The sequence below is a fragment of the Salvelinus fontinalis genome, chromosome 28 (genome assembly GCF_029448725.1).
Source record: "Salvelinus fontinalis isolate EN_2023a chromosome 28, ASM2944872v1, whole genome shotgun sequence".
NCBI lineage: Eukaryota > Metazoa > Chordata > Actinopteri > Salmoniformes > Salmonidae > Salvelinus > Salvelinus fontinalis.
Window position 1 is genome coordinate 35,043,718 of NC_074692.1, and position 22,847 is coordinate 35,066,564.

At 44.1% G+C, this 22,847-nt stretch overlaps 1 protein-coding gene across 1 annotated transcript in view; it reads right to left on the bottom strand.

The window, feature by feature from the left end:
- Positions 1–461: 461 nt before the first annotated feature.
- The window catches only part of LOC129826635 (cytoskeleton-associated protein 2-like), a 40,071-nt gene continuing 17,685 nt past the window's right edge, over positions 462–22,847 (bottom strand). Inside the window, exon 9 of the mRNA XM_055887573.1 lies at positions 462–8,429. Within this exon, the coding sequence (XP_055743548.1) occupies positions 8,093–8,429 (337 nt within the window). The 3' untranslated portion in view covers positions 462–8,092. The remainder of the gene's footprint in view (positions 8,430–22,847) is intronic.

Below are 22,847 nucleotides of genomic sequence, written 5' to 3' on the forward strand. Positions count from 1 at the left end.
TTCCAATTAGATTTGATATGGAAGGGTGGGACGGTGACCTGATACTGAAGGTAGTTTGGCATGTAAATTCCAGTATGTAGATGTCTTGTTTTTCCCCGTCTTGGGTTAGAGTCAAACAGTTGCAACACACACACACACACACATATATGATTGTCTTCTGGAATGACATTCATGGCTAAAACAGAATCTGGAATATGATGTATTTAGTGTGTCCTAAATGTATCAGCTCTGTAATTAAACTTGGAATGTAAAATGTGTATGTTAGTTTGTGAGAACTCACTAATTCCCCATCATTCATTCTGTTTGCATCGGCACATCTAATTCAATTGATTTCCATATTTTGACAATTAGTCTGGTTAGGACAAGCCTCCTTCCCAGGCTTCGTTCATGGTGAGGTGAAAACACAAGTCTGGTTAGGACTAACCAAATGCTTTCACTTATAAAATTGACGGACACTGAAATTACCAAAGTTAATTATTTATTATACATAAATACAGACATCATTCATGCCTCAAATACAAAACAGGTACAGTTGATTTCAGAAGTTTACATACCAAATATATTTAAACACAGTTTTTCACAATTCCTGACATTTAATCCTTGTAAAAAATCTGTTTTAGGTCAGTTAGGATCATCACTTTATTTTAAGAATGTGAAATGTCTGAATAATAGTAGAAGGAATTATATATTTCAGCTTTTATTTCTTTCATCCCAATTCAGGTGGGTCAGAAGTTTACATGCACTCAATTAGTATTTGGTAGCATTGCCTTTAAATTGTTTAACGTGGGTCAAATGTTTCTGGTAGTCTTCCACAAGCTTTCCACAATAAGTTGGGTGAATTTTGTCCCATTCCTCCCGACAGAGCTGGTGTAACTGAGTCAGGTTTGTAGGCCTCCTTGCACGCACACGCTTTTTCAGTTCTGCCCACACATTTTCTATAGGATTTAAGGTCAGGGCTTTGTGATGGCTACTCCAATACCTTGACTTTGTTGTCCTTAAGCCATTTTGCCACAACTTTGGAAGTATGCTTGGGGTCATTGTCCATTTGGAAGACCCATTTGCGAGCAAGCTTTAACTTCCTGACTGATGTCTTGAGATATTGCTTTTGATTTCTGGTCACAACTTGCAGACTTGTTTACGTGCTGCTGTGCGTTTTGTTGCCAACCTTACTTTGCTACCTGACAACTTTACGGTTTTTACTTTTTAATTACCGTTTATATTTTTAGTTTTCCCTCACTCAACTTTTTTTCATTTAACTTTTTCACTCCGGACGTTTTATCCGGACATGGTTCGTCAGGACCTCCTACAGCCGAAGCTAAGCAGTAACATTAACACGATGCCTTCTAATTGCAGTCGCTGTACTCAAAATATACAGGAGAGCGATCGCCTTACGGCGAGGATAGCTGTGCTGCAAGCCCAGCTTCAGACGCAATCGTTAGTCAAGGGCAACAGCGTCTGTGCCACCAGTAAGTACAGATAGTAACGTTAGTATAAATCCCCCCGCACAGTCCCCGCAGCCGGACAACTTTCTCATGGCTTCTGTAGGGAAATTCTGTAGGAATGCTCAACCGGTGTCGCTCATTCAGCCGACAATAACTTTCAACCGGTTCTCCCCGTTAAGCAGCGAGTCAGAGGCCGAGCCTTCTCTGGTCTCTACTCCTCCCGTTATGGGGTCTGAGACACCGAAGGCTCCCACCATTAGCTCTGACAAATTGAAAACCCTAGTCAGCGGCGAATCCATTACGCGCAGTATTAGACTTAAAACGAATCATCCAGCGATCATACATTGTTTACAAGGGAGCAGGGCTACCGACGTTAAGGCTAATCTGAAGATGGTGCTGGCAAAAGATAAAGCTGGCGAGGATATAGAGATTTTGTTATCCAAGTTGCCACTGTGGAAGTGAATGGATACAGGCTGGTAAAAACAGGAAACTAAGACATAATGGCCAAAGCCATTATAAAGGCTTAGGTAAGCTTAAAGTACATGGTCTACTGTCTAGGAAAATAAAGCAAGGCCATAAATGCATAGAAAAGCTGGAGATTCCAAGGTCAGAGGGACATACAAAAGAGGGGGCCAGCCAAATGACCAACATATGGACTATAGGCATAATACATATTTATATTAGGACACTGAGAAGGTCCTGGCACCATTGTAATCTAATCAAGAGCGGATACAGGCATTATTGGGCATGAACAAGCAGGAAGCCTGAAAGTGAAAGACAATGGTAACATATGACTTATGAGTAGTGACTTAATGTGCGTCTGTAATGGACTGATATACTGTTTGTGTATAAAAACAGAGCCAGGGCTTAGGAAAGGTGGTCTTTCCGCGGACTGACACGGCTTGTGATACATTGTATTAAAAAGCCTATGTTGAACTCACAAGTTCTTATAAGAGTGTTATATTTCTGAGACGATTATCCACGTCGGCACCAACGATGTTAGGATGAAACAGTCAGAGGTCACCAAGCGCAACATAGCTTCAACGTGTAAATCAGCTAGAAAGATGTGTCGGCATCGAGTAATTGTCTCTGGCCCCCTCCAAGTTAGGGGGAGTGATGAGCTCTACAGCAGAGTCTCACAACTCAATCGCTGGTTGAAAACTGTTTTCGGCCCCTCCCAAAAGATAGAATTTGTAGATAATTGGCCCTCTTCCTGGGACTCACCCACAAACAGGACCAAGCCTGGCCTGTTGAGGAGTGACGGACTCCATCCTAGCTGGAGGGGTGCTCTCATCTTATCTACCAACATAGACAGGGCTCTAACTCCTCTAACTCCACAATGAAATAGGGTGCAGGCCAGGCAGCAGGCTGTTAGCCACCCTGCCAACTTAGTGGAGTCTGTCACTAGCACAGTCAGTGTAGTCAGCTCAGCTATCCCCATTAAGACCGTGTCTGTGCCTCGACCTGGGTTGGGCAAAACTAAACATGGCGGTGTTCGCCTTAGCAATCTCACTGGAATAAAGACCTCCTCCATTCCTGTCATTATTGAAAGAGATTGTGATACCTCACCTCCTGAGGCCTCACCTCCTGGTTACACTAGTGACCATATTCCCCGTGAATCCCGCAAAGGCGGAGGTGTTGCTAACATTAACGATAACAAATTTAAATGTTTTTTTTTAACGTTTTCGTCTTTTGAGCTTCTAGTCATGAAATCTATGCAGCATACCCAATCACATTTTATAGCTACTGTTTACAGGCCTCCTGGGCCATATACAGCATTCCTCACTGAGTTCCCTGAATTCCTATCGGACCTTGTAGTCATAAGCAGATAATACTCCAATATTTGGTGACTTTAAAATTCACATGGAAAAGTCCACAGACCCACTCCAAAAGGCTTTTGGAGCCATCATCGACTCAGTGGGTTTTGTTCAACATGTCTCTGGACCTACTCACTGCCACAGTCATACTCTGGACCTAGTTTTGTCCCATGGAATAAATGTTGTAGATCTTAATGTTTTTCCTCATAACCCTGGACTATCGGACCACCATTTTATTACGTTTGCAATCGCAACAAGTAATCTGCTCAGACCCCAACCAAGGAGCATTAGAAGTCGTGCTATAAATTCTCAGACAACCCAAAGATTCCTTGATGCCCTTCCAGACTCCCTCTGCCTACCCAAGGACGTCAGAGGACAAAAATCAGTTAACGACCTAACTGAGGAACTCAATTCAACCTTGCGCAATACCCTAGATGCAGTTGCACCCCTAAAAACTAAAAACATTTGTCATAAGAAACTAGCTCCCTGGTATACAGAAAATACCCGAGCTCTGAAGCAAGCTTCCAGAAAATTGGAACGGAAATGGTGCCACACACAACTGGAAGTCTTCCGACTAGCTTGGAAAGACAGTACTGTGCAGTATCGACGAGCCCTCACTGCTGCTCGATCATCCTATTTTTCCAACTTCATTGAGGAAAATAAGAACAATCCAAAATGTATTTTTGATACTGTTGCAAAGCTAACTAAAAAGCAGCATTCCCCAAGAGAGGATGGCTTTCACTTCAGCAGTAATAAATTCATGAACTTCTTTGAGGAATCGAACATGATCATTAGAAAGCAAATTACGGACTCCTCTTTAAATCTGCGTATTCCTACAGAGCTCAGTTGTCCTGAGTCCGCACAACTCTGCCAGGACCTAGGATCAAGGGAGACACTCAAGTGTTTTAGTACTATGTCTCTTGACACAATGATGAAAATAATCAAATGTGTACCAAACTCACTAAAAGTTGCAGTAATAAAGCCTCTCTTGAAAAAGCCAAACCTTGTCCCAGAAAATATAAAAAAAACTATCGGCCTATATCGAATCTTCCATTCCTCTCTAAAATTTTACAAAAAGCTGTTGCCTTCCTGAAGTCAAACAATGTATACAAAATGCTTCAGTTTGGTTTTAGACACCATCATAGCACTGAGACTGCACTTGTGAAGGTGGTAAATTACCTTTTAATGGCGTCAGACCGAGGCTCTGCATCTGTCCTCGTGCTCCTAGACCTTAGTGCTGCTTTTGATACCATCGATCACCACATTCTTTTGGAGAGATTGGAAACCCAAATTGGTCTACATGGACAGGTTCTGGCCTGGTTTAGATATTATCTGTCGGAAAGATATCAGTTTGTCTCTGTGAATGGTTTGTTTGACAAATCAACTGTAAATTTCGGTGTTCCTCAAGGTTCCGTTTTAGGACAACTATTGTTTTCACTATATATTTTACCTCTTGGGGATGTCATTCGAAAAGATAATGTTAACTTTCATTGCTATGCGGATGACACACAGCTGTACATTTCAATGAAACATGGTGAAGCCCCAAAATTTCCCTCGTTGGAAGCCTGTGTTTCAGACATAAGGAAGTGGATGGCTGCAAACTTTCTACTTTTAAACTCAGACAACAGAGATGCTTGTTTTAGGTCCCAAGAAACAAAGAGATCTTCTGTTGAATCTGACAATTAATCTTGATGGTTGTACAGTCATCTCAAATAAAACTGTGAAGGACCTCGGCGTTACTCTGGACCCTGATCTCTCTTTTGACGAACATATCAAGACTGTTTCAAGGACAGCTTTTTCCCATCTACGTAACATTGCAAAAATCTAAAACTTTGTCCAAAAATGATGCAGAAAAATTAATCCATGCGTTTGTTACTTCTAGGTTAGACTACTGCAATGCTCTACTTTCCGGCTACCCGGATAAAGCAATAAATAAACTTCAGTTAGTGCTAAATACGGCTGCTAGAATCCTGACTAGAACCCAAAAATTTGATCATATTACCCCAGTGCTAGCCTCCCTACACTGGCTTCCTGTTAAGGCAAGGGGTGATTTCAAGGTTTTACTGCTAACCTACAAAGCTTTACATGGGCTTGCTCCTACCTATCTTTCCGATTTGGTCCTGCCGTAGATACCTACACGTACGCTACGGTCACAAGACGCAGGCCTCCTAATTGTCCCTCAAATTTCTAAGCAAACAGCTGGAGGCAGGGCTTACTCCTATAGAGCTCAATTTTTATGGAATGGTCTGCCTACCCATGTGAGAGACGCAGACTCGGTCTCAACTTTTAAGTCTTTACTGAAGACTCATCTCTTCAGTGGGTCATATGATTGAGTGTAGTCTGGCCCAGGAGTGTGAAGGTGAACGGAAAGGCTCTGGTGCAACGAACCGCCCTTGCTGTCTCTGCCTGGCCGGTTCCCCTCTCCCCACAGGGATTCTCCCCCTCTAACCCTATTACAGGGGCGGAGTCACTGGCTTACTAGTGCTCTTCCATGCCGTCCATAGGAGGGGTGCATCACTTGAGTGGGTTGAGTCACTGACGTGATCTTCCTGTCTGGGTTGGCGCCCCCCCTTGGGTTGTGCCGTGGCAGAGATCTTTGTGGGCTATACTCGGCCTTGTCTCAGGATGGTAAGTTGGTGGTTGAAGAAATCCCTCTAGTGGTATGGGGGCTGTGATTTGGCAAAGTGGGTGAGGTGATATCCTGCCTGTTTGGCCCTGTCTGGGGGTATCATCGGATGGGGCCACAGTGTCTCCTGACCCCTCCTGTCTCAGCCTCCAGTATTTATGCTGCAGTAGTTTGTGTCGGGGGGCTAGGGTCAGTCTGTTATATCTGGAGTATTTCTCCTGTCTTATCCGGTGTCTTGTGTGAACTTAAGTATGCTCTCTCTAATTCTCTCTTTCTCTCTCGGAGGACCTGAGCCCTAGGACCATGCCTCAGGACTACCTGGCATGATGACACCTTGCTGTCCCCAGTCCACCTGGCCGTGCTGCTGCTCCAGTTTCAACTGTTCTGCCTGCAGCTATGGAACACTGACCTGTTCACCGGACGTGCTACCTGTCCCAGTCCTGCTGTTTTCAACTCTCTAGAGACAGCAGGAGCGGTAGAGATACTCTTAATGATCGGCTATGAAAAGCCAACTGACATTTACTCCTGAGGTGCTAACTTGTTGCACCCTCGACAACTACTGTGATTATTATTATTTGACCATGCTGGTCATTTGTGAACATTTGAACATCTTGGCCATGTTCTGTTATAATCTCCACCCGGCATTGCCAGAAGAGGACTGGCCACCCCTCATAGCCTGGTTCCTCTCTAGGTTTCTTCCTAGGTTTTGGCCTTTCTAGGGAGTTTTTCCTAGCCACTGTGCTTCTACACCTGCTTGCTGTTTGGGGTTTTAGGCTGGGTTTCTGTACAGCACTTTGAGATATCAGCTGATGTAAGAAGGGCTATATAATTCCCCCCCCCATATATCCACATACTTTTCCTACCTCATGATGCCATCTTTTTTTTGTGAAGTGCACCAATCCCTCCAGCAGCAACGCACCCCCACAAGATGATGTTACCACCTCCGTGCTTCACAGTTGGGATGGTGTTCTTCAGCTTTTGTTGCAAACCGTAGTCTGGCTTTTTTATGGTGGTTTTGGAGCAGTGGCTTCTTCCTTGCTGAGCGGCCTTTCAGGTTATGTCGATAAGGACTCGTTTTTACTGTGGATATAGATACTTTGTACCTGTTTCCTCCAGCATCTTCACAAGGTCCTTTGCTGTTGTTCTGGGATTGATTACACGTTTCGCACCTAAGTACGTTCATATCTAGGAGACAGAACGCGTCTCCTTCCTGAGCGGTATGACAGCTGCGTGGTCCCATGGTGTTTATACATGCGTACTATTGTTTGTACAGATGAACGTGGTACCTTCAGGCATTTGAAAATTGCTCCCAAGGATGAACCAGACTTAGGGTCTACAAAAATTGGGGGTCTTGGCTGATTTCTTTGGATTTTCCCATGATGTCAAGCAAAGAGGCGCTGAGTTTGAAGGTAGGCCTTGAAATACATCCACAGGTGCACCTCCAATTGACTCAAATTATGTCAATTAGCCTAACAGAAGTTCCTAAAGCCATCACGTCATTTTCTGGAATTTTCCAAGCTGTTTGAAGGCACAGTCAACGTAGTGTATGTAAACTTCTGACCCACTGGATTTGTGATACAGTGAATTATAAGTGAAATAATCTGTCTGTAAACAATTGTTGGAAAATTACTTGTCATGCACAAATTAGATGTCCTAACAGACTTGCCAAAACTATAGTTTGTTAACAAGAAATTTGCGGAGTGGTTGAAAAACTAGTTAATGACTCCAACCTAAGTGTATGTAAACTTCTGACTTCAACTGTATGTACAATCTTAAAAAAATAATAAAAAAAAACCTTACTACAGTTTGCATTAAAAAACAAAAGTCCATCTAAAAAGTCAATGGATGCTTTTGGTTTGACATACAAATGAGTAACTGTCAAGTTGGAAACCCATCTGTGCATGTCCTCCAGACAGACATTGTCCCCTGTTAACACAGACAGATGGATAGACAGGCTCTTCCTGCAGGATTCTGTACAGAAAAGTTTAGATTGACAAACTCATCCCCCAGGTGTCTTTCAGAACGGTTTGTTTTACTACAGCTCGCCACTAAGGAACGTGACCATGCACTGAAGGACATACAACTGGACAGGTGTAAGCTACATTCCCAGATGGTGAGCACCATATCCAGGACCTCCCTATTCCTGTACTAGTAGATCAGGGTAAAGCAGGAGAGGAAGCCATTTTACACTACTAGGACACAGCCCGTTAGTCTTCTTCCTCAGCGTAGACCAGCTGGATGTTGACCTTGTCTCTCAGCGCACCGTTCTCTCTGTACACGTACAGATGACCGTTTGGGACGGGCCCGGCGCTGCCTCCCCCCTCTTCGTCTCCCTCCCTCTCTCCTTCCCCCTCTCTCTCATCCTGCTGGGCCATCAGGTCATTGAAGGAGGCCACACATAGGTCGTGCTCCTGCAGGGAGGCGGGGTAGCAGAGCGCGGACTTCTCGATCCTCACTGAGCGCCTGACGGGGGTGAAGAATCTCAGCTCCTGTCCGTCCAACACGCGGGCCACCGCCGCCTCCCTCTTCTGGCTCCTGAAACCACTGTGGGTGGGAGAGATCAGAGAGAACAGGTTACAGTATGAACAGTACATACACATGGTGATGGGTTACAAGCCCAGAGCACACGCTAAATACAGTACACACTGTGATGGGTTTGAATCCCAGAACACACGTTAAATACAGTACACACGGTGATGGGTTTGAATCCCAGAACACACGTTAAATACAGTACACACGGTGATGGGTTTGAATCCCAGAACACACGTTAAATACAGCACACACGGTGATGGGTTTGAATCCCAGAACACACGTTAAATACAGTACACATGTTGATGGGTTTGAATCCCAGAACACACGTTAAATACAGTACACACGGCGATGGGTTTGAATCCCAGAACACACGTTAAATACAGTACACATGTTGATGGGTTTGAATCCCAGAACACACGTTAAATACAGTACACACAGTGATGGGTTTGAATCCCAGAACACACGTTAAATACAGTACACATGTTGATGGGTTTGAATCCCAGAACACACGTTAAATACAGTACACATGTTGATGGGTTTGAATCCCAGAACACACGTTAAATACAGTACACATGTTGATGGGTTTGAATCCCAGAACACACGTTAAATACAGTACACATGTTGATGGGTTTGAATCCCAGAACACACGTTAAATACAGTACACACGGTGATGGGTTTGAATCCCAGAACACACGTTAAATACAGTACACACGGTGATGGGTTTGAATCCCAGAACACACGTTAAATACAGTACACACGGTGATGGGTTTGAATCCCAGAACACACGTTAAATACAGCACACACGGTGATGGGTTTGAATCCCAGAACACACGTTAAATACAGTACACATGTTGATGGGTTTGAATCCCAGAACACACGTTAAATACAGTACACATGTTGATGGGTTTGAATCCCAGAACACACGTTAAATACAGTACACACGGCGATGGGTTTGAATCCCAGAACACACGTTAAATACAGTACACATGTTGATGGGTTTGAATCCCAGAACACACGTTAAATACAGTACACACGGTGATGGGTTTGAATCCCAGAACACACGTTAAATACAGTACACACGGCGATGGGTTTGAATCCCAGAACACACGTTAAATACAGTACACATGTTGATGGGTTTGAATCCCAGAACACACGTTAAATACAGTACACACGGTGATGGGTTTGAATCCCAGAACACACGTTAAATACAGTACACACGGTGATGGGTTTGAATCCCAGAACACACGTTAAATACAGCACACCCGGTGATGGGACTGAAATGGCAGCTCTTGTCAATAGTTGTGCACTATATAGGGTAGGACTGACTCCAATTAGTTGACAGGTCAATTGTTTGGTCGTTACGCTGTTGGTCGAACAAGATTGTTTTAGTCCAGCAGTAACAAATATCTCTATACATGTTGTAACTTTAATGTGTTACAGAGTTAATGTTTAAGTTAATTCATTGAGCTGTATCTAAAGATATTTCTTTACAGTTATTTACGTATGTAATTGTATTGGTTAGTATTGAATTACGCTTTTGACTGCAAGTTCCAGGATGCCTTGCGACAGGAAGTAGAGAGTGAACGCGCTAGTTAAGTGTAATTAACAGGTGATTGTTGATGGCTCCTTTGCGCTAGCAGTTTACTAGCATTGCTCTGTAGAATCTAAAGTTGTTAAATGTAACGTGATCAAGAATTATTACTAAAAGAAGCTTTCATATCAAACCCGACGTCCCGAGTCATTACTTTGAAGATAGTTATTCTATATTTTGGTGCCGAAACCCGGGATATGAGCTGCGACGAAGAAGCGGCTGAAATGGCTGCAGAGGAACGTCGGCATGAAACTGAAAGAATGAGACGAAAGCGGGGTACCATTCGAGGTGCCACAACAAGGATTTTGAATCAGATTGACGTGGAAATAACCTAGTCAAATCCGGATACCGATCACTTGAGTACATTGTTGGAATTGCTGTCAGCTAAGGAGGACAGTTTGTTTGAACTTGATCGTGGAATTGAACAGTTAACCCCATTGGACGGATTGGAGGCAGAGATTGCATGCACGGAGGATTACAAAGAGCGAGTGATCATGCTGAAGAGCCGTGCACAACGAGTGATAAAGAAAAACCAGGATCTCAATCCACTACCATCACGGGTGAGTGACGCTAACTCCAACAGATCACAGAGACAATCAGTAAGGCTACCAAAGTTGATTATTGAGAAATTCTATGGAGATGTCAGTATGTGGCAGGAGTTTTGGAGCCAGTATGAGACTGCTATTCACAACAATGATTCACTGTGTAATAAAGAGAAGTTTACCTATCTGAAAACATATCTCACTGGACCAGCTGCAAAGGCAGTAGCAGGACTGATGTTAACAGACAGTAACTATGATGATGCAATCGCTCTACTCAAGAGCAGATTTGGAAGGAAAGATCTTGTGATTAGTGCTCATATGTCAAAGCTGCTGAATCTCACCCCTGTGAAGAAATCCTCTGATCTAAATGCATTGAGGCAGCTATATGATGAATGTGAAATTCAGATTAGGAGCCTGGAATCACTGGGTGTAATGTCAGAAACCTATGGAAGCCTACTATGCCCAATCTTACTGCAGATGATTCCAGAGGGCATAGCTCTTGACTATAGTCGTCAGAGGGGAGTAGATGATGAATGGAAAGTGTCTGAGATTGTCAGTTTCCTACAGAAGGAGGTTCAGAGCAGGGAGAGAGCGCTACAAATGACAAGATCATGCAACCAACAGAAAGAGAGCAAACCATGGAACAAGTCATGTTTCTCCAATGAAATGAAAACAAAAAGACCCAACATGCCCCCTGCTGCAGCACTGCATACAGCCAGCCAGAAGGAACAAAACTGTCTATTCTGTGACAGTGCAGACCACAAATCAGAAAACTGCCCTGACCACAATATTGCTGCACGCAAAGAGAAACTAAAGAAAATGGGAAGATGCTTTGTATGTTTAGGACAGAGACACATAGCAAAATTCTGTAAAGTCAAAGATGTGTCATGTGCAACATGTGGAAGCAGACATCACATTGCTGTGTGTACCGGTAAGAGGAGTGAGGTGCAACCCCCTACTGTTTCTGCAGATGCTGTTGTTTCCTCAGTTATTCCCCATTCAGTGAAGATGAAACCAGATGGACAGAACACTGTTGCTACAAACGGCAAAGGCATGGGTAGAAGGCCCATCAGGCAGGAAGATAGCTCGTTGCTTACTAGATGGAGGCAGTCAGAGAAGCTTCATACATGAAAACCTTGTGAAGGGCTTGAAGCTACCAGTAATCAGACAAGAGGCACTCACTCTTCACACGTTTGGCTCCTCTGCCCCAGCAACGTCCCAACGCAACACAGTGAAAGTCATCTTGGAGAATGTCTGGGACAAACAGCAGAGAATGGAGATAGAGGCAATTGAAACCCCAGAAGTGTGCACAGCTGTGATGAAGGTTCCTGGTGAACAGATTCGACATGAGCTCAATAGAAAAGGGACTGCAGCTCGCAGACTTTCCAGGAGATGACAATGATCCTGAACTCTCTGTCCTGATAGGAGCAGACTACTACTGGCAGATAGTATCAGGCAGAGTGGAGCGACTGACGGAGACGCTGGTTGCTTTAGAGAGCACCTTTGGATGGTCGGTGCAGGGACCCGTGTCCATGTCAAGTGTCGCCGAGGCAACTTGCATGTTCATCCCACTTGATGAAGACACACTAGTCTCCAAACAACTGCATGCATTCTGGGAGCTTGAGTCTCTGGGTATTATAAGTGAGAAAACACAGAACCCAGAGGAAAACGAGGCTCTACAGAGGTTCGAGGAAACAACCACCTTCAAAGATGCCACGTGGAGTTGCCATGGAAACGAGAAATGCCAGAACTCAAAGACAACTATAGAATCGCCAAGAAACGGTTTGAAGGTCTGAAGACAAGACTGAAGAAGGATGTGACGTTGTACAGCAGATACAATGAAGTGGTAGAGGACTACTTACAACAGGATATGGCAGAGGACGTGCCCAAGGACAACGCATCAAGTGCAGACAATGTAAAATACTACTTACCTCACCATGCAGTACTCCGAGAAGATAAGGTGACAACAAAACTGAGAGTGGTGTTTGATGCCTCGTCCCATGAAGATGGCTGTCCATCCCTCAATGACTGTCTACTCACAGGACCGAACCTGAATCCGGATCTGCTCAGCGTTCTGATAAAGTTCAGACTACATGAGATCGGATTCATGGCAGACATCAAGAAAGCTTTCCTGCAGATATCCCTAGCAGAGAGAGACAGAGACGCCGTGAGATTTCTATGGCTCACAGGCCCACCAAGGGGAGAAAATGAAGAGGAGCTGCGTGTGCTGAGGATGAAAAGAGTGGTATTTGGAGCTTCCCCAAGTCCATTTTTGCTGGCAGCTACAATCAGGAAGCACCTGAAACAATATGAAACAGAACAACCAGAAGTTGTAGAGATACTGAGAGAGTCACTCTATGTAGATTATTGCAAGTTCGCGCAATGTTGAAGAGGCTTACCTTGTGACAACAACTGCAAAGCGAATGCTGTCGATTGCAGGCATGGACCTCTGCAAGTGGATGACCAACTCTCCTGAATTAAAAACAAAACGGGAGGAGAGTACGACAACTGACCACCCGTTGACGCTAGAAACACAAGGATTAGTGCTGAAGGTTTTAGGTTTAGTATGGAGACCGGAAACGGATGACTTTGTGTTTGATCTCAGGCCGCTACTGAGCATTCTAAAGCAAAAGGAAAACACAAAGAGAAGTGTTCTACAGTCGTCTGCACGTATCTTCGACCCTCTTGGTTTCTTAACTCCCTTCACCATCAGGATCAAGTGCATGTTCCAGGAAATGTGGGAGAGGGGACTCAGCTGGGACGAAGAATTACCACCTGATCTGACACGAGAATGGCAACAGTGGTGTTCAGAACTACCCCAGTTACACCAGCTCACCATACCAAGGTGGTACAGAACAGACATGCGGCCACAGAATAGCCACACTCAAACTACACGTGTTCTGTGATGCAAGTGAAAGGGCTTACAGTGCAGTAGCTTACTTGCAAGGTGAGTCACAAGGTAGGGAAATACCAAGTCTAGTCGCATCCAAGTCCAGGGTAGCCCCACTCAAGAAAATGACGCTGCCACGCCTGGAGCTCATGGGAGCTGTGATTGGAGCGAGACTCGCAAACAACTTGATGACCACACTGAAATTGGAAGAAAAACAGATCCAAATGTGGACAGACTCGATGATCGTGCTGCATTGGATTTGCAGCTCAGCTCAGAAATGGAAACAGTTTGTTGCGAACAGAGTGACGGAGATTCAGTCCTTGGCCAATCCAGAGTCATGGTCACATATTGAAGGGAAAACTAATCCAGCTGACCTCCCTACAAGAGGACAAACTGTTCGAAACTTGACACAGAGCGAGCTATGGTGGAATGGACCCAGAATTCTGATATCACCCAATCAGTCCGAAGAGACTGATGATAACAAGGTTCCGGAAGAGGTGAATATAGAACTCAAGTCCAGCTGCCAGGTTACTGTACAACTCGCAGCAAACAGCACAGCAATCACTGAACCTGTGTTGGAGCTTGAAAGGTACAGCAAACTGAAAAGAGTGTTCAGAGTCACCGCCTGGATAAAGAGATTCATAGCCAATGCTCGTACAACCATAAAGATACAAGGTGAACTGACTGCTGACGAACTGTTCGATGCAGAAAAGTACTGGATTAAGGAAACACAACAACAGAGTTTTGGACAGGAGATCAAACTACTGAAGGCAGGAAAAAGCCTAAACAATGACTGTAAAATCAGAGAACTGAAACCGTTCCTGGACGAACACGAACTACTCAGTGTAGGAGGAAGACTGCAACAGTCCAGCTTCACATTCAGAGAGCAGCACCCATGGGTTCTGCCCAACAAGTACAGATACTCAGAAATGCTGATACAGGACTACCATGAGAAGGTGATGCATTCTGGAGCAAGAGACACTCTTGTACAAATCAGAGAGCGATACTGGATCTTGCGTGCTAGGCAGCTAGTCAAGAACACAGTGGCAAGATGTATAGTGTGCAAAAGATTCAAGGCAAGGGCCGGACAGCAGGTCACTGCGCCTTTACCAAAAGACAGAATAACTGAATCGCCACCATTTTAAGTCACAGGTGTGGATTTTGCAGGACCGCTCTATGTGAAAGAAAATGGGTCTGTGAAGAAGTCATACATTGCACTGTTCACTTGTGCTGTAACCAGAGCAGTGCATTTGGAACTGGTCTCAGATCAGTCAACAGAGAAATTCCTGTTAGCTCTAAAAAGATTCATCTCAAGGAGAGGATTATGCAAGGTGATCTACTCAGACAATGCAAAAACTTTCAAGAGAGCTGATCAGGACTTGAAAGAGCTGTGGATTGCAATCGAAGAGCCCCAACTTTTGGCTTTCTTCTCAGAAAGGGGCATCACCTGGAGGTTCATCGCCGAGCGATTCTGGGAAAGACTTGTCAGGTCAGTGAAAACATGCCTGCGAAAGGTTCTTGGGAGAGCTTCACTCAACTTTGAAGAGATGTGCACAGTCCTGACAGAGGTTGAAGCAATTCTAAATTCTAGGCCTCTGACCTTCGTGCACAATGAAGTGGATGAACCACAACCCCTGACCCTAGCACACTTCCTGGTGGGTAAACGATTAACCTCTTTGCCTCCAAAGCCATTTCCAGCTGACACAGCACCCAACGCTAAACAAGGAGGACATGACACACAGATGGAAGTACAGGCAGAGACTTGTGACCAGCTTCTGGAACAGTTGGCGAAGAGACTACTTGCTGGATCTAAAGTCAGCACACCGCTGTGATACACCACAGCCCACCCCACTGAAAGCGGGTGACGTTGTACTCATTGGAGAAGATAACACACCCAGACAAACCTGGAAACTAGGAAAGATTGAGGAACTGTTTCCAGGCCGAGATGGCCTAATTAGGTCATGTTCAGTTCGTACTGTTTCAGGGACTTTGTTGAGGAGACCTATTCAGTTGATATACTGCCTAGAGATCTAGATGAACACAGTTGTTCATCGGGGGGGGAGGATGTTGTAACTTTAATGTGTTACAGAGTTAATGTTTAAGTTAATTCATTGAGCTGTATCTAAAGATATTTCTTTACAGTTATTTACGTATGTAATTGTATTGGTTAGTATTGAATTACGCTTTTGACTGCAAGTTCCAGGATGCCCTGCGACAGGAAGTAGAGAGTGAACGCGCTAGTTAAGTGTAATTAACAGGTAATTGTTTTTGGCTCCTTTGCGCTAGCAGTTTACTAGCATTGCTCTGTAGAATCTAAAGTTGTTAAATGTAACGTGATCAAGAATTATTACTAAAAGAAGCTTTCATATCAAACCCGACGTCCCGAGTCATTACTTTGAAGATAGTTATTCTATAATACATTTGCACCCATCTCAGTGAACTAATCCATTGTGGAGGCCTAGACTAAAATGTGGTCGGAGGCTCCATATGGGAGGGTGGGACAATTCCCGAGGGCTCTGTATATCTCCGCATTGACATGATTGGTTGACGGTAGGTGGGGGGGTGGTACATCCTGTAGAAAACACACTCACTTCCTTGAAGACAGCTCTGCACTGCTCAGCGAGTATGATAGCCCTAACTTCTGCTGAGGCCGTATTACTGTAAAAGCTGCATGGCCAAAGCAGATGTCAGACTGACCATGCACCCAGATGCACAATGCACTTGCCTCGCCAGCCAATATGTGCACATTCATTGTTTTTACATCCATTAAGAATTACAATGGTTCCTCAATGTATTTAAAATATTTCAAGCTCTCTCCCTTTTCAATAACCCCTCAGCTTGAAAAAGGGAAAATGTAATGCTCTGATCCAGTGGAAACGGCATAAAATAGGCCGACTTAACAAGTAATTATCAGTGCTGGACTTGAACAGAAATAGGTTCCGGTATGGATTTTCAGTGCTGGTACTGTTTATATTTAGGTGCAGGAACTCCACAATACTTTTCATGTTATATTTTATAAAGAGGAACAGGAGGTCAAGCAGTAGAACATTTGAGGTACCTGTTCTCAGCTCTGGTGAGCTCCTGCCGAAGTCGAGCTGTCACGACTTCCACCGAAGTCAGTCCCTCTCCTTGTTCGGGCGGCGTTTGACTTCACCGGCTTTCTAGCCACCACCCATCCACTTTTCATTTGTTATGTCTGTGCCTATTCACACCTGGCTTCACTCACCAATTACTTATTTAACCCTCTGTTCCCCATGTTGTGTTCGTGAGTGATTGTGTATTTGTAATTCGGGGCTATCATGTTTGCCTTGAATATTTGTATTTTATGAGTAAAATACTTTGATTAGTCATATCTGCTGTCCTGAGCTTGACTCCTACACCTAGGACCGCTTACACGAGCACTGCTTCTTATCCTTGCACATATAGCCAACAGCTGTGTCTGTCCCGAGGTCACTGGCGCAGGAAACTGAGGGTCCAGAAAATGTTATACAATGTTGCATGTTCACTAGCCAAGCTTCAGGCCAGACCCTATATCGACATAACCTGAAAGGCCGCTCAGCAACAAAAAAGCCACTGCTCCAAAACCGACATAAAAATGCCAGATTACGGATTGCAACTGCACATGGGGACAAAGACCGTACTTTTTGGAGAAATATCCTATGGTCTGATGAAACAAAAATAGAACTGTTTGGCCATAATCTGCAATAAAATGCAGATAAAATAAAATGCAATAAAATGCTAATTATTTACTTAAAAATCATACAATGTGATTTTCTGGATTTTTGTTTTAGATTCCGTCTCTCACAGTTGAAGTGTACCTATGATAAAAATTACAGACCTCTACATGCTTTGTAAGTAGGAAAACCTGCAAAATCAGCAGTGTATCAAATACTTGTTCTCCCCACTGTATGTATGCATGCATACACACACACATACATATATATATATAAACTCAGTAAAAAAAGAAATATCATTTTTCAGGACCCTGTCTTTCCAAGATAATTTGTAAAAATCCAAATAGCTTCCCAGATCTTCATTGTCTGTAATTTTTATCATAGGTACACTTCAACTGTGAGAGACGGAATCTAAAACAAAAATCCAGAAAATCACTTTTTCAAGCAGAAATTTGCATCCTGTAGTTCTAACTCCAAAAAGTTCTGGGACACTGTAAAGTCCATGGAGAACAAGAGCACCTCCTCCCAGCTGCCCACTGCACTGAGGCTAGGTAACACGGTCACCACCGATAAATCCGTGATAATCGAAGACTTCAACAAGCATTTCTCAACGGCTGGCCATGCCTTCCTCCTGGCTACTCCAACCTTGGCCAACAGCTCCACCCCCCCTGCTGCTACTCGCCCAAGCCTCCCCAGCTTCTCCTTTACCCAAATCCAGATAGCAGATGTTCTGAAAGAGCTGCAAAATCTGGACCCATACAAATCAGCTGGGCTTGACAATCTGGACCCTCTATTTCTGAAACTGTCCGCCGCCATTGTCGCACCCCCTATTACCAGCCTGTTCAACCTCTCCTTCGTATCATCTGAGATCCCCAAGGATTGGAAAGCTGCTGCGGTCATCCCCCTCTTCAAACGGGGAGACACCCTGGACCCAAACTGTTACAGACCTATATCCATCCTGCCCTGCCTATCTAAGGTCTTCGAAAGCCAAGTCAACAAACAGATCACTGACCATCTCGAATCCCACCGTACCTTCTCCGCTGTGCAACCTGGTTTCCGAGCCGGTCACAGGTGCACCTCAGCCACGCTCAAGGTACTAAACGATATCATAACCGCCATCGATAAAAGACAGTACTGTGCAGCCGTCTTCATCGACCTGGCCAAGGCTTTCGACTCTGTCAATCACCATATTCTTATCGGCAGACTCAGTAGACTCGGTTTTTCTAATGACTGCCTTGCCTGGTTCACTAACTACTTAGTGAGAGTTCAGTGTGTCAAATCGGAGGGTATGTTGTCCGGTCCTCTGGCAGTCTCTATGGGGGTACCACAGGGTTCAATTCTCGGGCCGACTCTTTTCTCTGTATATATCAATAATGTTGCTCTTGCTGCGGGCGATTCCCTGATCCACCTCTACGCAGACGACACCATTCTGTATACTTCTGGCCCTTCCTTGGACACTGTGCTATCTAACCTCCAAACGAGCTTCAATGCCATACAACACTCCTTCCGTGGCCTCCAACTGCTCTTAAACGCTAGTAAAACCAAATGCATGCTTTTCAACCGCTCGCTGCCTGCACCCGCACCCCCGACTAGCATCACCACCCTGGATGGTTCCGACCTAGAATATGTGGACATCTATAAGTACCTAGGTGTCTGGCTAGACTGCAAACTCTCCTTCCAGACTCATATCAAACATCTCCAATCCAAAATCAAATCTAGAGTCGGCTTTCTATTTCGCAACAAAGCCTTCTTCACTCACGCCGCCAAACTTACCCTAGTAAAACGGACCATCCTACCGATCCTCGACTTCGGCGATGTCATCTACAAAATAGCTTCCAATACTCTACTCAGCAAACTGGATGCAGTTTATCACAGTGCCATCCGTTTTGTCACTAAAGCACCTTATACCACCCACCACTGCCACCTGTATGCTCTAGGTGGCTGGCCCTCGCTACATGTTCGTCGTCAGACCCACTGGCTCCAGGTCATCTACAAGGCTATGCTAGGTAAAGCGCCGCCTTATCTCAGTTCACTGGTCACGATGGCAACACCCACCCGTAGCACGCGCTCCAGCAGGTGTATCTCACTGATCATCCCTAAATCACCCCAAAACCTAATTTGGCCACCTTTCCTTCCAGTTCTCTGCTGCCTGCGACTGGAACGAATTGCAAAAATCTCTGAAGTTGGAGACTTATCTCCCTCAACAACTTTAAAACATCTGCTATCTGAGCAGCTAACCGATCGCTGCAGCTGTACATAGTCTATCGGTATATAGCCCACCCAATTTACCTACCTCATTCCCATACTGTTTTTATTTATTTACTTTTCTGCTCTTTTGCACACCAGTATCTCTACTTGCACATGATCATCTGATGATTTATCACCCCAGTGTTAATCTGCTAAATTGTAATTATTCGCTCCTATGGCCTATTTATTGCCTACCTCCTCATGCCTTTTGCACACATTGTACACTGCTCAAAAAAATAAAGGGAACACTTAAACAACACAATGTAACTCCAAGTCAATCACACTTCTGTGAAATCAAACTGTCCACTTAGGAAGCAACACTGATTGACAATAAATTTCACATGCTGTTGTGCAAATGGAATAGACAAAAGGTGGAAATTATAGGCAAGTAGCAAGACACCCCCAATAAAGGAGTGATTCTGCAGGTGGTGACCACAGACCACTTCTCAGTTCCTATGCTTCCTGGGTGATGTTTTGGTCACTTTGAATGCTGGCGGTGCTCTCACTCTAGTGGTAGCATGAGACGGAGTCTACAACCCACACAAGTGGCTCAGGTAGTGCAGCTCATCCAGGATGGCACATCAATGCGAGCTGTGGCAAGAAGGGTTGCTGTGTCTGTCAGCGTAGTGTTCAGAGCATGGAGGCGCTACCAGGAGACAGGCCAGTACATCAGGAGACGTGGATGAGGTCGTAGGAGGGCAACAACCCAGCAGCAGGACCACTATCTCCGCCTTTGTGCAAGGAGGAGCACTACCAGAGCCCTGCAAAATGACCTCCAGCAGGCCACAAATGTGCATTTGTGTGACAAACAGGTGCGGATAGATTACAACCTTATTTTTCTGCCTGTTTGGAACAGTGTAAACATGAAATAAATTATAACTAATACCAGGCTGTTCTAGTGGGGGGAAAAATGGTAAAGCTAAAGCTCAACAGCCAAATTTGTGAACATTTCTTTATCCAACATTTTGCCGTTGCAAAACACTCAAACAGGCAACAGAAGCAAGATTGTCTTATTTCTGTAGATATACAGTACCAGTCAAAAATTGGGACACAATCCTACTCATTCAAGGGTTTTTCTTTATTTTGACTATTTTCTACATTGTAGAATAATAGTGACGACATCAAAACTATGTTATAACATATGGAATCATGTAATAACCAAAAACGTGTTAGATCAAAATATATTTTATATTTGAGATTCTTCAAAGTAGCCACCCTTTGCAATGACAGCTTTGCACACTCTTGGTATTCCCTCAACCAGCTTCACCTGGAATGCTTTTCCAACAGTCTTGAAGGAGTTCCCACATATGCTGAACATTTGTTGGCTGCTTTTCCTTCCATCTGTGGTCCAACTCATCCCAAACCATTTCAATTGGGTAGAGGTTGGGTAATTGTGGAAGCCAGGCCATCTGATGCAGCACTCCATCACTCTCCTTCTTGGCCAAATAGCCATTACACAGCCTGGAGGTGTGTTGGGTCATTGTCCTGCTGAAAAACAGATGATAGTCCCACTAAGTGCAAACCAGATGGGATGGCGTATCGCTGCAGAATGCTGTGGTAGCCATGGTGGTTAAGTGTGCCTTGAATTTTAAATAAATCCCTGACAGTGTCACCAGCAAAGCACCCCCCACACCTCCTCCTTCATGCTTAACGGTGGGAACCACACATGCGGAGAGATCATCCGTTCACCTACTCTACGTCTCACAAAGACATGGCAGATGGAACCAACAACCTCAAATTTGCACTCATCAGACCAAAGGACAGATTTCCACCGGTCTAATGTCTGTCCATTGCTCGTGTTTCTTGGCCTATGCAAGTCTTTTCTTATTGCTGTCCTTTAGTAGTGGTTTCTTTGCAGCAATTCAACCATGAAGGCCTGATTCACGCAGTCTCCTCTGAACAGTTGATGTGTCTGTTACTTGAACTCTGAAGCATTTACTTGGGCTGCAATTTCTTCAGGCTGTTAACTCTAATGAACTTATCCTCTACAGCAGAGGTAACTCTGGGTCTTCCTTTCCTGTGGCGGTCCTCATGAGAACCAGTTTCATCATAGTGCTTGATGGTTTTTGCAACAGCACTTGAAATTTTCCAGATTGACTGACCTCCATGTCTTAAAGTAATGATTGACTGTTGTTTCTCTTTGCCTATTTGAGCTGTTCTTGCCATAATTTGGACTTTGTCTTTTACCAAATAGGGCTATCTTCTGTCTACCACCCCTACCTTGTCACAACACAACTGATTGGCTTGAACGCGTTAAGAAGGAAAGAAATTACACAAATTGACAAGGTACACCTGTTAATGTGCAAATCTGTCAAAGGCAAAGTGTGGCTACTTTGAAGAACCTCAAACATATTTTGATTTGTTTAACACTTTTTTTGTTACTACATGATTCCATATGTGTTATTTCATGGTTTTGATGTCTTATTATTCTACAATGTAAAAAAAATAGTAAAACATTACGAAAACCCCTGGAATGAGTAGATGTGTCCTAACTTTTGACTGGTACTGTATACGGCTTATTTGTAAAAGCCAGGAACATTTAACAGTTAGGTTATTTATTATAGACCTAATTAAGTTGGGGTTTGCCCACTCCACAATTTTCTTAGACATTAAGGCTAAGCCAGATTCGCACGGGACTAGTATTACTGGAGAACGTTGGTTATGTAATTATTACCCCAGAATGTCTGTTATTCCAGAGGACGATACGGACGGGATTATTGTTTCCGAAACCGCACCCTGTATTTGTAATTTTTTTCTCCAAGACAATTGACAGTTATGACAGAAGCCTGGATGTTTTCGTTCTAGGCATGAAGAAATTTCAACAAGTCCAGACAATAACAGGGCTACACATAACTATGGATGAGAAAGTGAATTCATCATTTCCAAATGTTTAGGTCAGTTGTATGCTGCTTTGCGATCTATTAACAGCAAGGGTTACAGGCTATGGGTAACACTTCGTTCAATTTATCAAATCAGTTATAGTTCTCTTGCTCAGTGAGCAACACCTGTCAAACTCAGACATTTCTCTCAAAACACAAGGATGTCAAGAGGACCTTTAAAAGTACAAATTACTGACATGGCAGATTCGGACGGGACTAATATTACAGATGTGGTGTTTGTGCACATAATTAAAATCCCCAGACCACCTCCAGAAAAACGAATCCAGTCCGAATAGGTATTTTAAAGCAAAGGCTGTTTTCTCCGCCACGTTCTCAATCCCAATATGCTGGTTAATTCTGCTATTATGCACATAGAAACGGCACACTGAAGAGTATGTTTCTGAACCGTGGACAGCAACCAATACAAAGTGTGAGAACGCGTATTTATTATGAAATAATATTAGATTTTAGTGTTGCATCATTATTTTTACAGAACCAAACACAATTTCAGTATCACGTCTTAAGAGTGATGACTGTGCCATCCCCGTGGCATCCAATGGATTAGTCCAGAGACAGGCGCGACTCAGACAGGTGTCTTGTGCACAAT